Consider the following 14,805-nt stretch of genomic DNA (forward strand, 5'->3'; position numbering starts at 1 on the left):
AATGTTGTTTTTTTCTTTGTTTTTTGTGTATTTGAGAGAAAAATAATAATGTTTTTTTTTAGTAGAAGTGAATGTTGTTTTTCTTTGTTTTTGTGTATTTGAGAAAAATAATAATGTTTTTTTTTTATAGTAGAAGTGAATGTTGTTTTTTTCTTTGTTTTTTGTGTATTTGAGAGAAAAATAATAATGTTTTTTTTTTTAGTAGAAGTGAATGTTGTTTTTTTCTTTGTTTTTTGTGTATTTGAGAGAAAAATAATAATGTTTTTTTTTTTATAGTAGAAGTGAATGTTGTTTTTTTCTTTGTTTTTTGTGTATTTGAGAGAAAAATAATGTTTTTTTTATAGTAGAAGTGAATGTTGTTTTTTTCTTTGTTTTTTTGTATTTGAGAGAAAAATAATAATGTTTTTTTTTTTATAGTAGAAGTGAATGCTGTTTTTTTCTTTGTTTTTTGTGTATTTGAGAAAAATAATAATGTTTTTTTTAGTAGAAGTGAATGTTGTTTTTCCTTGTTTTTGTTTATTAGAGAGAAAAATAATAATGTTTTTTTTTATAGTAGAAGTGAATGTTGTTTTTTTCTTTGTTTTTTGTGTATTTGAGAGAAAAATAATAATGTTTTTTTTTTTATAGTAGAAGTGAATGTTGTTTTTTTCTTTGTTTTTTGTGTATTTGAGAGAAAAATAATAATGTTTTTTTTTTTATAGTAGAAGTGAATGCTGTTTTTTTTCTTCGTTTTTTTTAATTAGAGAGAAAAATAATAATGTTTTTTTTTTTATAGTAGAAGTGAATGCTGTTTTTTTCTTCGTTTTTTTTAATTAGAGAGAAAAATAATAATGTTTTTTTGTGTGTTTTTATTTATAGTATGAGAAATGAAGGCTGGCTTTTTTTTACATATGAGAAACATAATTGGTGTTTTTTTTCTTTTTTGTTTGTTTATGCGAGAAAAATATTTACTTTTCCGTTGTTAATTAGAGAAAAAATGACGTTTCCAGTTATGTTTTTTTTATGACAAATGCGACTTACGACACCTCCCACTTACGACAGCCCCCACTTACAACAGCCCCCACTTACGACAGCCCCCACTTACAACAGCCCTCACTTATATATAGATTTTTTTCACTTATGCACTACCCAATTTTTTTTTGTTGTTTGTTTTTTGTTTACATGAAAAAAATGTCTGTTATACTTTTTTTTTTTCGTCGTTGTTAATTACAGAAAGAATTACTCACATAGGCCTATTCTCTCATTTATTTTTATATATTGCAAAGAAGAAGAAAAAGCGTTGCCTCGCGAAAAGTAGAAAAAGCGAAAGACGTTTTTGTTTACACGAGAAATAAGTTTGCGTTAATTTTTGTTTGTTTGTTTGTTTGTTAGCGAAAGAACTGCTCACATGATCCACCATTTTTTACATAGGCCTACTTTTTTACAGATATTTCCGTTTTCTTTTTGTTTACACGAGAAATAAGTTTGCGTTAATTTTTGTTTGTTTGTTTGTTAGCGAAAGAACTGCTCACACGATCCACCATTTTTTACATAGGCCTACTTTTTTACAGATATTTTTTTTTTTTTTTTTTTTTTTTTACACGAGAAATATGTTTGCGTTAATTTTTGTTTGTTTGTTTGTTAGCGAAAGAACTGCTCACGCGATCCACCATTTATTTACATAGGCCTACTTTTTTACAGATATCGTTTTCACCCTTGCTGGTAGTTAATGTTTACAGTGCATAGGTGTAAACAGGCTGTAGGTGCACGCAAACAAATGTAAACAAACAACATAGGTGTATAAAATCTGTGTGGTGAAGCAAACTTGTAAACAATCTATGTAAACAAGAGCGACCGTGTGAAACTAAGTGTAAACAGACCTAGATGTAAACAACCAGCTGTAAACAAATGTAAACAAACGACATAGGTGTATAAAATCTATGTGGAGAAGCAAGCTTGTAAACAATCTATGTAAACAAAAGGAACCATGTGAAACTAAGTGTAAACAGACCTAGATGTAAACAACCAGCTGTAAACAAACGACATAGTTGTATAAAATCTATGTGGAGAAGCAAACTTGTAAACAATCTATGTAAACAATAGCAGCCGTGTGAAACTTGAGTGTAAACAGACCTAGATGTAAACAACCAGCTGTAAACAAACGACATAGTTGTATAAAATCTATGTGGAGAAGCAAACTTGTAAACAATCTATGTAAACAAAAGGAACCGTGTGAAACTTGAGTGTAAACAGACCTAGATGTAAACAACCAGCTGTAAACAAATGACATAGGTGTATAAAATCTATGTGGAGAAGCAAACTTGTAAACAATCTATGTAAACAAAAGGAACCGTGTGAAACTAAGTGTAAACAGACCTAGATGTAAACAACCAGCTGTAAACAAATGTAAACAAACAACATAGGTGTGTAAAAGCAATGTGGAGAAGCAAGCTTGTAAACAATCTATGTAAACAATAGCAGCCGTGTGAAACTTGAGTGTAAACAGACCTAGATGTAAACAACCAAATGTAAACAAGTGATGTAAACAAGTGTAGCATGTAAACAAAGCCACAAGTGTCACATAAGCAAGTGCAAACAACCTGTCTGTACGCTGTCTTAGGGTGTAAACAAACGAGCGTAGACAAGTGTAAACACGTCTGAACATGTTGTGGGTAGCCTTCGTCTGTCATCTGTGTGTGTGTGTGTGTTTAAAGCCCTTGGTGTTTACATGTGTGCGTCTGTGTGCGTGTGTGTGTGCGTTCGTCCCTATGCACAGAGTTATCCCACTATGTAATGCAGGAGTAGACAGGCACCCTCACCTCTCACACACACACACACACACACACACACACACACATATCCTCACTCTTCTTCCTCCTCCTCCTCCTCTCTCTCTCTCTCTCCCTTTCCTTCCTTTCCTTCCTTTCTCTCTTTCCTTCCTTTCTTCCTCTCCTTTCCCTTCTCTTCCTTCCCTTCCACCAAACACACACACACACACACACCACCTATATTAACCTAACCACACACACCACCACCACCACCACCACCACTATCACCACCACCACCACCACCCATGTCTCCAGCCTTATTATACATTGTGTTACTGTAATCTCGTCGGATGACAAAATAAACAATGAAAATATAGACGCCTTCATTCCTCTCTTTATTTCATCTGTAGAGTCTTAGGTCTATAGTATAAGGTCCTTGGTCATTCCCTTACACCCATATCACAAGCTCTCCCTTCCTCAGCTGTTCCCTTCACCCATATCACAAGCTCTCCCTTCCTTCCTCGGCCGTTCCCTTCACCCATATCACAAGCTCTCCCTTCCTCGGCCGTTCCCTTCACCCATATCACAAGCTCTCCCTTCCTCAGCCATTCCCTTCACCCATATCACAAGGCTTTCCCAGCATCCACCAATAAGATTCAGCCTTTCCCAGCATCCACCAATGAGATTTAACCTTTCCCAGCATCCACCAATCACATGCAGCCTGGGTTGGTGAGGGGGCGGGGCTTACTGGTGGACTGGCCAATGGGGGAAAAGGGGGAGGGGCCTATTTGCCAAGGTAATTTGAATAGTATAATATGGATGGTTTTCTTTGATAGTTTTGTGAAAGGTATAAGAATGAACATAAATTTTTATATATGTTTTACTGTTTGTTGTGTATGGTAGTAAATTACATTGTGAAATTCCGATGTGATTCCTCCAGACTTAGAAAACACACACACACACACACACACACACTTGGCAAACTAATACACTTAAGTTACCGAGCTTATCAAACACACACACACACACACACTTACTCCTCTTATATCTAGAAGCAGTTAAGGTATGAGAGAGAGAGAGAGAGAGAGAGAGAGAGAGAGAGAGAGAGAGAGAGAGAGAGAGAGAGAGAGACTAATGATATGATATTGATAGGAGAATGAAGGAGAGAGAGATATGAGGTCACCGAGTTTTGAGATCATTCCAACAGGGTGTGAAGATACTTTTTATCCTGTCTGTACAAGTGAACCACCTGCTCGATTTACCTGTCCGACCATACCTGCGAGTGTTGCTGACGAGACGAGACTGATACAGGTAGAAAAGTGAGAAATGTACACACACACACACACACACACACACACACCATTACCCTCATCACCAATATCACCACCATCACTGATAACAAACACACACACATACACATACATATACACAAACAGGATTAAGAAGCTATATATAAACAGAGAGAGAGAGAGAGAGAGAGAGAGAGAGAGAGAGAAAAGGAGGAGAAAGGAGAAGAAAAAGATTACACACACACACACACACACACACACACACACACACGCACATACAAACAGGATTGAGAGAGAGAGAGAGAGAGAGAGAGAGAGAGAGAGAAAAAAAAAAGAAGAGGAAAAGATTACACACACACACACACACACACACACACACACACACACACTAACCTAACCTAACCTAACCATCCCTAACAGCCACTCAATCAATGCTTCCGCCCAGTGGCTGGTCTCGTTTTGCTGTACGGCTGCCCGGTGAGGTGATGGTAGTTCTGCCGGGAGGACGAGGGTGCCGAGTGCTGGCTGGGCGTCTTGGGGCCTTGCCGACGCTCAATGAAGGCGTAGGTGACGGAGGTCGGTCGCCGTTCCGCCCCGACGTCTGGTGTGAGGTCGATGGTCAGGTTGTCTTCGTCGTCGAGGAGCTTGAGTTTGGCTTCGAGCTCCGCGATTTTGCTTTTCTTGCTGCTGTGGGTGTGAGGTTACATGAGGTTAAGTTAGGTCAGGTTAGAGTCTTGGTATAATAGGGGTGAAGGGGTGTGAGGTTAGATTCTTGCTGCTGTGGGTGTGAGGTTACATGAGGTTAAGTTAGGTTAGGTTAGAGTCTTGGTATAATAGGGGTGAAGGGGTGTAAGGTTAGATTCTTGCTGCTGTGGGTATGAGGTTACATGAGGTTAAGTTAGGTTAGGTTAGAGTCTTGGTATAATAGGGGTGAAGGGGTGTGAGGTTAGGTGGGGATCTCTAGGTTAGATTCTTGCTGCTGTGGGTGTGAGGTTACATGAGGTTAAGTTAGGTCAGGTTAGATTCTTGGTATAATAGGGGTGAAGGGGTGTGAGGTTAGGTGGGGATCTCTAGGTTAGATTCTTGCTGCTGTGGGTGTGAGGTTACATGAGGTTAAGTTAGGTTAGAGTCTTGGTATAATAGGGGTGAAGGGGTGTGAGGTTAGGTGGGGATCTCTAGGTTAGATTCTTGCTGCTGTGGGTGTGAGGTTACATGAGGTTAAGTTAGGTTAGAGTCTTGGTATAATAGGGGTGAAGGGGTGTGAGGTTAGGTGGGGATCTCTAGGTTAGATTCTTGCTGCTGTGGGTGTGAGGTTACATGAGGTTAAGTTAGGTCAGGTTAGAGTCTTGGTATAATAGGGGTGAAGGGGTTTGAGGTTAGGTGGGGATTTCTAGGTTAGATTCTTGCTGCTGTGGGGTGGAGGGGTGTGAGGTTAGGTGGGGATTTCTAGGTTAGATTCTTGCTGCTGTGGGGTGAGGTTACATGAGGTTAAGTTAGGTTAGAGTCTTGGTATAATAGGGGTGGAGGGTTGTAAGGTTAGGTGGGGATTTCTAGGTTAGATTCTTGCTGCTGTGGGGTGGAGGGGTGTGAGGTTAGGTGAGATTAGATTAATATAGGTTACATTTTTGTCATTTATTCGCCATCACACGGACATTTTCTGGTGTCTGTTATTGGCCGCTGGTACTGGTGGCAAGGAGCGCTCTTCCTGTCACACGCGCAACAGATGTTTTCGGCCTCAGCACAGATCAAAACAAGCAGGATGGACCGTGACCGCAGGAGACGCCTTGCCCGAACTGGAATTAATTCATGCATTGTGGCTCATATTGTTGGGACACTCCTTCAGGGATTCCGCTAATTTCTTGAAAACTTCTCTCTTCTTATTTCTCTTCAAATAGTTTTCATCCCTGGTGTCCCACAGATGCTTGTTTTCCCGATAGAGCTCACAGAGGGCGGCAGAAGCATCCTTGGACCTAATAATTTGCTCCATTTTTATTTTATTTTTTTTTATTTTTATTTTTTTTACGTTGTTGCCTATTGCGCAGGTAGGCATCTTCCCGGTGGGGCCTGATGGTCGGCCCAGCCCGTTCTGGCGCAGGCGAGTGTTTACAGTGGCGCCATCTTGTAATGCCCACACAGCAGCTGAAAGTGTAAACAAGGACGCCCGTAATGGCTCCAAGATGACGATAATTGGTGTCTCGTGATTGGCGGAGTGACAGCACTTTTAATTTACTTTTCCTTTCTTCCTTCTACTTCCTCCATTCTCTATTAAGTCTTCATTTTCTTAGTTACGTTTTTATATTCTCTCTTTTCCTATTACTTTTTTAATTATACTACATTTCTTTCATTCTCTCTTTCTCCTCCTTCCTTTCTTTCTTCTTCCTTCCTCCATTCTCTATTAATTCTTCATTTTCTTAGTTACGTTTTTATATTCTATCTTTCTTTTCCTATTACTTTTTTAATTATACTATATTTCTTTCATTTTCTCTTTCTCCTCCTTCCTTTCTTTCTTCTTTCTTCCTCCATTCTCTATTAATTCTTCATTTTCTTAGTTACGTTTTTATATTCTATCTTTCTTTTCCTATTACTTTTTTAATTATACTACATTTCTTTCATTCTCTCTTTCTCCTCCTTCCTTCCTTTCTTCTTCATTTTCTTAGTGATCTTCTAATACTTTTCTCTCTTTCCTCCTCTCTCTCTGTCTCTCCTTTCTTTCTTTTTTCTTCCTTCATTTCTCTTCCACTTTCTCCCTTCCCTTCTCGTACGTTCTATCTTATCCTTTCCCTCCCCTTCCTTCATTCATCCCTTTCTCCCTATCTTCTTTCCCCTTTCCCTCCCTTCACACTTTTGCCTTCCCTTTTTCCATCAATTCCTTCTGCTTCCCTTCTTTACCTCTTTTTGCTGGTCTCTCCCTTCCCAGCGCTGAGGATGGGTGGCGCTGGCTTCTCTTTCGTCCGCTCATACATGCTCTGAAATAATAACACCCATAGTAGTAGTAGTAGTAGTAGTAGTAGTAGTAGTGGTAGTAGTTGTAGTAGTAGTAGTAGACACACACACACATATATGTACACCAAAATTAACATACACATTCACAGTTCACTCAAAAACACACACACACACACACACACAACCTTCCCATACACACACACACACACATACGTACATAACCTCTTTCCACACACACACACACACACACACACACAACCTTCCCATACACACACACACACACATACGTACATAACCTCTTTACACACACACACACACACACGCACACACTCTACGGATTCCCAAACACACACACACACGCACCTTTTCCATACACACACACACACACACACACACTACCACATATCCCCCACAGCTCCTCTCACCTCATCTTGCGCATGTGCCCACTTCACCGCCATGCGCCGCCCCAGCATGATCCGTCCGTCCAGCACCCTCATGGCGGAGCGTGCGGCCTGGGGGCTCTGGAAGGTGACGAAGGCGTAACCCCTGGGCTGCCCCGCCTGAGGCCCCGACCGATGATAGAGAAAGTCGAATTCCACCAGGGTGCCAAATTTTTCCATCATTTTAAGAAGTTGGAACCGGTGGGGGGAAGGAAAGGCGAAATTAGATATACTTTGGGGGGGGTGAGATTTTTATTTTATTCTTATTTATTGTATTTATTTTTATTTTCAAGCGTTTTGGGTTTATATTTTTGCAAGGGATTTTTTTTTTGTTCTTTTGCAGATTCTTTTCTTTTTATTTTATTTTTGTTTTAGTGTTTTTTTGTGTGTTTTGGTGTTTTTTTCTATTTTTCCTCATTTTTTTATTCTAGTGGTTTTCTATTTTTTTAAAAGTGTTAGACTGTTTTAATATTTTTGTGTGTTTTGGTGTTTTTTTGCTATTTTTCTTCATTTTTTTTATTCTAGTGGTTTTCTATTTTTTTAAAGTGTTAGACTGTTTTAATATTTTTTGTGTGTTTTGGTATTTTTTGCTATTTTTCTTCATTTTTTTTATTCTAGTGGTTTTCTATTTTTTTAAAGTGTTAGACTGTTTTAATATTTTTTGTGTTTTGGTATTTTTTGCTATTTTTCTTCATTTTTTTTATTCTAGTGGTTTTCTATTTTTTTAAAGTGTTAGACTGTTTTAATATTTTTTGTGTGTTTTGGTGTTTTTTGCTATTTTTCCTCATTTTTTTATTCTAGTGGTTTTCTATTTTTTTAAAGTGTTAGACTGTTTTAATATTTTTTGTGTGTTTTAAGTTTTATTTTTATTTTACTGTTTTTTTTATCTAGTTGTTATGTATTGTTGTTAGTTATCTTGTGTCTATTCCCTCTAACCACTCCACTGTCTTCCTCTCTGTATCCTAATCCCCATCCATATTCTTCCCCATATCCTAGTCAACTTCCCCTTCTTCCCATCCCTCATCCATCTCCAATCCCTCCCCCTTCACCCGGCGGGAACACTTACTCTCTGAGCCGAGTGTCCAGGTTCCCCACCCAAAGTCGCCGGTCATCTGCTCTAGCGTTCTTGGGGGGTGGGGGAATGGGCTCCGACCCCTCCTGTTGGGGAGAGCAAACATTAGTGGTCGTGGGGGGGTTGTGGTAGCATTGGTGGGAAGGTGTGGTTGAGCCCCAGGGAGAATTAGAACCCTCCTCACATCCACCCCAGGACATGACCAGCGGAAATTTTTCAACGCACTGCCCAAAGGTATAAGAGAATAAAGAACAGCTCAGTGGATATGTTCAAAGAAAGTCTTGATACTTTCCCGAGGGCAGTGCCAGGTGAGCCATCAGAGCCGGTGTGGCATCCAAATCCACCGGGCTGTCTAAATACACCCAGACCTGATTTGCACCTGAGCAGAACACGGTGTTTTCTAGCAAAGTTACCGTACCGTTGATGAGGTTACAGGCCCCGGTCCGCCGCCGTAGCAGCATTCCACAGGGCCGATAACATTATAACAGTAATATTAGCACCTAAAGTTGTCCTCAATCCTCATATTTGTGAGGTCGTAGGATTGAGTGAATAAGTGAGTCTTAAGCGCTTTCTTGAACATTGCCAGACTGCCACTGTTCTTAAGTCTGCTGTTAAACAGAGGATGGACAAAAAAAGTCCAGTTAGACTCGACTAGACTATTCCAGCTGCTCCAGTCGTAGGTACAAGAGGTTCAAGCTTCCTCATACTCGTTGTTCCCTTGAGTGTCAGCGTCGTTCCTTCCCAGTTTGTGTTGTGTTGAGCCGAGAGACCTTGATGAGCTTGGATAGGCTGGCGCATTGGGTAGTGAGACCTTTCGTTTTTTAGCCTGACGGTTTACTCAAGCATGGCTCATAGGGAAAGGTCATGCAGGTGAGAAATCCAGGTAAGAAATTCCTAATGCACTTTCCAGCCTATGTCTAATTGGATTATGTTCTGTTGTCTGATGAGCTTGGATAGGCTGGCGCATTGGGTAGTGAGACCTTTCGTTTTTTAGCCTGACGGTTTACTCAAGCATGGCTGGTAAGAAATCCAGGTACGAAATTCCTAATGCACTTTCCAGCCTATGTCTAATTGGATTATGTTCTGTTGTCTGATGAGCTTGAATAGGCTGGCGCATTGGGTAGTGAGACCTTTCATTTTCTAGCCTGACGGTTCACTCTAGCATGGCTCAGAGGGAAAGGTCATGCAGGAAAGAACCATAAATATGAGTTACTAAAATAATTACGACCTTATCATGGCATCTTGTGGCTTAGCTTCGTCATATATACGCTGATAAGGGATGAATAAAGATGCTCTGTGGCGTTAGGAGTATCAAGAGTGCTGAGATATAAGGAAAAAATAGGCAAAAATGAGTTAAAATAGGGGAAATTGGACTCACCCGCCATTGAAGCTAAATACATGTCTCTATAATGGTGTCTTGTGGCTTAGTTGGATAATTTATATACTAATAGAAGATAAATTATGATGCTCTGTGGCGTTAGGAGTATTAAGAGTGCTGAGATATAAGGAAAAAATAGGCAAAAATGAGTTAAAATAGGGGAAATTGGACTCACCCGCCATTGAAGCTAAATACATGTCTCTATAATGGTGTCTTGTGGCTTAGTTGGATAATTTATATGCTAATAGAAGATAAATTATGATGCTCTGTGGATATAGGCGTATTAAGAGTGCTGAGATATAAGGAAAAAATAGGTAAAAATGAGTTAAAATAGGGGAAATTGGACTCACCCGCCATTGAAGCTAAATACATGTCTCTATAATGGTGTCTTGTGGCTTAGTTGGATAATTTATATACTAATAGAAGATAAATTATGATGCTCTGTGGCGTTAGGAGTATTAAGAGTGCTGAGATATAAGGAAAAAATAGGTAAAAATGAGTTAAAATAGGGGAAATTGGACTCACCCGCCATCGAAGCTAAATACATGTCTCTATAATGGCGTCTTGTGGCTTAGTTAGATCATTTATATGCTAATAGAAGATAAATTATGATGCTCTGTGGTGTTAGGCGTATTAAGAGTGCTGAGATATAAGGAAAAAATAGGCAAAAATGAGTTAAAATAGGGGAAATTGGACTCACCCGCCATCGAAGCTAAATACATCTCCCTATAATGGCGTGTTGTGGCTTAGTTAGATCATTTATATACTAATAGAAGATAAATTATGATGCTCTGTGGTGTTAGGAGTATTATCAGTGCTGAGTTATAGATAAAAAATGGGTAAAAATGAGTTAAAATAGGGGAAATTGGACTCACCCGCCATCGAAGCTAAATACATCTCCCTATAATGGCGTCTTATGGCTTAGTTAGATCATTTATATACTAATAGAAGATAAATTATGATGCTCTGTGGTGTTAGGAGTATTATCAGTGCTGAGTTATAGATGAAAAATGGGTAAAAATGGGTGAAAATAGGAAAAATAGGACTTACCGCCGCCATGGAATCAATAGGAGTGGCCATCAGCTGAGGTTTGTTTACATTTTATGGACCATCTCGCTCTCGGAACCCTTCTATTTTTTTATATATATATTTAGGGTTATATATTGTATTTGCTGTTTATTTGGTGACTAGAAGTATGATGAGAAGCTTCTGGTCGTTTTTTTAGATTATTTAGGTTGAAATGATAGTTATTCTGGAACTTGCTATCTCAGACATTTTTTGCATGATATTAAATACATTTCCATACATCATTTAATACATTTTTTTATCGGTCTTTTAAGTAAGCTTCAATCCTAAAAAAATAATCGTATATACATAAAATAAGGATTGCATTATATATTTTTTTTTACTTATTTATTTATTTATTTATTTATTTATTATTATTTTTTTTGCATTTCAATACATTTTCTATACATGGCGTCACACTTTTAATACATTTCCATACATTATTTAATACATTTTTTCATTGATCTTTTAAATAACCTTCAATCCTAAAAAAATAATCGTTAATACACATATTTTTTTCTATCAATCAATCAAACTATTTATTTGTTTGCATTTCAATACATTTTCTATACATGGTGTCACACTTTTAATACATTTCCATACATTATTTAATACATTTTTTCATTGGTCTTTTAAATAACCTTCAATCCTAAAAAAATAATCGTTAATAGCTACACATATTTTTTCTATCAATCAATCAATCTATTTATTTTTTTGCATTTCAATACATTTTTTATACATGGTGTCACACTTTTAATACATTTCCATACATCATTTAATACATTTTTTCATCGGTCTTTTAAATAACCTTCAATCCTAAAAAATAATCGTTAATACACATATTTTTTCTATCAATCAATCAATCTATTTATTTTTCTGCATTTCAAAACATTTTCTATACATGGTGTCACACTTTTAATACATTTCCATACATTATTTAATACATTTTTTCATCGGTCTTTTAAATAACCTTCAATCCTAAAAAAAATAATCGTTAATACACGCAACAATAAACTATCAATCAATCAATCATATTTTTTTTATCAATCAATCAATCTATTTGTTTTTCTGCATTTCAATACATTTTCTATACATGGCGTCACACTTTTAATACATTTCCATACATTATTTAATACATTTTTTTCATTGGTCTTTTAAATAACCTTCAATCCTAAAAAAATATATATATAAAAAAAATATATAATACCTATCAGTCTCCAAAGCTTCAAACACCATCAAAGACCTTTAAAAATAGTAAAAGAAGATAATTAGTCCTTATTTCATGTATTAATTATTATTTTATCCATGAAAATCGTAATAAATAAGGGACAGTACCGGGGAGTGAGACAAGCCATCCCACACCAAGCTAGACAGAGGTGAGTACGAGTTCTCTTCATATTTTACCTTATTTGACCTATTTTTACCTATTTCTACGACTTGATATTTTACTGGGAGGAACTTAAGTATATCCTCTGGCTTTGGGTATATGAGGGAAGGTGTTAAATAGCGTAGTTTGTGTTAAAATGGAGAAAATATTAAGATGGTGGTTTGGACATGTCAACTATGGAGGCAAAAATGACAGTACATATTTTTCCTTAATCTTATTTTTCTCTATTTTTACCTATTTCTACGACTTGATATTTTACTGGGAGGAACTTAAATATATCCTCTGGCTTTGGGTATATGAGGGAAGGTGTTAAATAGCGTAGTTTGTGTTAAAATGGAGAAAATATTAAGATGGTGGTTTGGACATGTCAACTCGGGAGGCAAAAATGACCGTATATATTTTTCCTTAATCTTATTTTTCTCCATTTTTACTTATTTCTACGACTTGATATTTTACTGAGAGGAACTTAAATATATCCTCTGGCTTTGGGTATATGAGGGAAGGGTTTAAATAGCGTAGTTTGTGTTAAAATGGAGAAAATATTAAGATAGTGGTTTGGACATGTCAACTATGGAGGCGAAAATGATGGTATATATTTTTCCTTAACCTTATTTTCAGCCATTTTTACTTATTTCTACGACTTGATATTTTACTGGGAGGAACTTAAATATATCCACAAGCTTTGGGTATATGAGGGAAGGTGTTAAATAGCGTAGTTTGTGTTAAAATGGAGAAAATATTAAGATGGTGGTTTGGACATGTCAACTCAGGAGACGAAAATGACCGTATATATTTTTCCTTAATCTTATTTTTAGCCATTATTACTTTTTTCTACGACTTGAAATTTTACTGGGAGGAACTTAAATATATCCTCTGGCTTTGGGTATATGAGGGAAGAGTTTAAATGTTTTAGTTTGTGTTAAAATGAAGAAAATTGTAAGATGGTGGTGTGGACATGTCACCTCAGGAGACGAAAATGACCGTATATATTTTTCCTTAACCATATTTTCAGCCATTTTTTCTTATTTCTACGACTTGATATTTTACCGGGAGAAACTTAAATATATCCTCAAGCTTTGGGTATATGAGGGAAGGGTTTAAATAGTGTAGTTTTTGTTAAAATATCAATACTAACAAGATGGTGGAGACAAAAATGATCTATATCGCTTCTTAGGCCCTCTACTCGGTCCTCTCCTCTTGTTGTTCACACACGTTTCTTTTAAATGGTTGAAGAGTGGCAAAGGGATAATCTTAGGAATAGCAGCTCCTAGTGGATGTGTATTTAGGGCACTGTGTGGTGGTAATTGCAACAGTTCCAGCACGCATGACGGGGTTCTGACTAGCGGACAGGCGTGTTTATGTCACAAGGGGTGTATTTTTCCATGCTGGCTTCACGATTTCTTCTAAGTCAATGGGCGATGAGGCTGCGAGCTCCGGGGTGAAGAAAGGGGAGAGCCCACACAGAAAAATACACCCCTTGTGACATAAACACGCCTGTCCGCTCGTCAAAACCCTGTCGTATGTGCTAGAGGGTTAGTTTTGAATTAAGTTGTTAGATATTATGCGTTTTGATGTTTAATTGTAACTCGGTTTGTTGTGGGTAGTAGTGGAGTCCCATGGTGGTGAATTTTCAGAAGTACACCCGTCTCTTACTGGAGGACAAAGCTGTTTTTCCTTGGAGATTTTGGTGTGTTTTGTAAGAACCGGATAACTGTTTGTCGCACATCAGTTTTATAGTCACCCCCCCACCCCCCCTCCCCCCTTCTTCTTCTTCTTCTTTTGACCTGTTCGGCTTTCTATCGCTTCTCAGGTCCTCCTCCTGCACACTTATACTTCACAACATGCACTTAGAAACAGGCTTAATAATATGTTTTTAGTTACGCCTCTTCCAGGACAAGTTGTAATGATGTAATAGGTTTAGTTCTGACCTCACTATATCACCTCATCAACAAATATACATTGAGACGCAACTTGAGAAAACGGGTTGATAGGAAATGTGAGTCCGGGCGTTATAGTAAATTGTATAACTTCACACCATACACTTAGTTACTTAACAGTGCGCTCTTATACACTTCACCCTGAACTTAAGTGTTTGTCTGTTCTTTTCTTTCCCTGATTTTGCTTTTCTATGGCTTTGTTTGCTTTTTCCATTAATACACTTTTCATCCTCTCAGAAACTAATGCTTTGTGATGAAAACAAATATACAGCATTAATACAAACCCACCAAAATTATCCTGAAAAAATACTCACATCCTCACAGAAGAATCAACATTAGCAAATATTTTAATCAAACACTACCCTCAGCTACCCTCACTACCCTCAGCAGTGAATGGGTACCAGGTATTAATCGGGGGTTGTGTCCTGTCTCCTGGGGTCTGTTCCCTTCTCCTATAATTCCTTCCCCTTCTGTCTCTCTCCGGCATATGACCACAGATGTTGGGTTGTGTCCCGTCTCCTGGGGTCTGTTCCCTTCTCCTATAATT

At 37.7% G+C, this 14,805-nt stretch overlaps 2 protein-coding genes and 2 long non-coding RNA genes across 40 annotated transcripts in view; 2 read left to right on the forward strand and 2 right to left on the reverse strand.

The window, feature by feature from the left end:
• Window positions 1-1,604: 1,604 nt before the first annotated feature.
• LOC126987264 (probable RNA-binding protein 18) lies at window positions 1,605-10,968 on the reverse strand. 2 transcript variants are annotated; one of them, XR_007740529.1, is made up of 6 exons: window positions 10,920-10,968; window positions 8,486-8,577; window positions 7,405-7,539; window positions 6,926-7,002; window positions 1,991-4,723; window positions 1,605-1,859 (listed from the first exon to the last, which is right to left on the reverse strand). XR_007740529.1 is itself a non-coding variant. In XM_050844101.1 (5 exons), exons 1-5 carry the CDS (start codon window positions 10,947-10,949, stop codon window positions 4,465-4,467), a joined length of 672 nt encoding a protein of 223 aa, XP_050700058.1. In that variant the 5' UTR covers window positions 10,950-10,962; the 3' UTR covers window positions 3,817-4,464. The 2 variants fall into 2 exon arrangements, 1 of the variants encoding a protein (XP_050700058.1); XM_050844101.1 differs by lacking the exon at window positions 1,605-1,859 and having other exon boundaries at window positions 3,817-4,723; window positions 7,405-7,616; window positions 8,484-8,577; window positions 10,920-10,962.
• On the forward strand, window positions 1,627-6,709 carry LOC126987265 (uncharacterized). Of its 36 annotated transcripts, none has more exons than XR_007740561.1 (6): window positions 1,759-1,906; window positions 2,028-4,799; window positions 4,891-4,943; window positions 5,054-5,153; window positions 5,254-5,467; window positions 5,572-6,707. It is a non-coding gene; the product is annotated as an uncharacterized LOC126987265 (long non-coding RNA). The 36 variants fall into 36 exon arrangements; XR_007740552.1 differs by having other exon boundaries at window positions 2,028-4,736; window positions 4,919-5,153; window positions 5,254-5,320; window positions 5,431-5,467; XR_007740559.1 differs by lacking the exons at window positions 4,891-4,943; window positions 5,054-5,153 and adding an exon at window positions 4,944-5,053 and having other exon boundaries at window positions 2,028-4,761; window positions 5,264-5,467.
• Window positions 10,969-12,253: 1,285 nt separating the features above from the next.
• Window positions 12,254-14,805, forward strand: part of LOC126987273 (transcription initiation factor TFIID subunit 10-like) — a 26,299-nt gene continuing 23,747 nt past the window's right edge. The window contains exon 1 of the mRNA XM_050844135.1: window positions 12,254-12,310. The gene's annotated coding sequence lies outside the window, so the exon portion shown is untranslated. The remainder of the gene's footprint in view (window positions 12,311-14,805) is intronic.
• The window catches only part of LOC126987279 (uncharacterized), an 11,149-nt gene continuing 11,054 nt past the window's right edge, over window positions 14,711-14,805 (reverse strand). The window contains exon 2 of the long non-coding RNA XR_007740585.1: window positions 14,711-14,805. This exon is cut by the window's right edge and continues 175 nt beyond it. This is a non-coding gene — a long non-coding RNA (uncharacterized LOC126987279).

This window comes from Eriocheir sinensis, chromosome 64 (assembly GCF_024679095.1).
Source record: "Eriocheir sinensis breed Jianghai 21 chromosome 64, ASM2467909v1, whole genome shotgun sequence".
NCBI classification, from domain to species: domain Eukaryota; kingdom Metazoa; phylum Arthropoda; class Malacostraca; order Decapoda; family Varunidae; genus Eriocheir; species Eriocheir sinensis.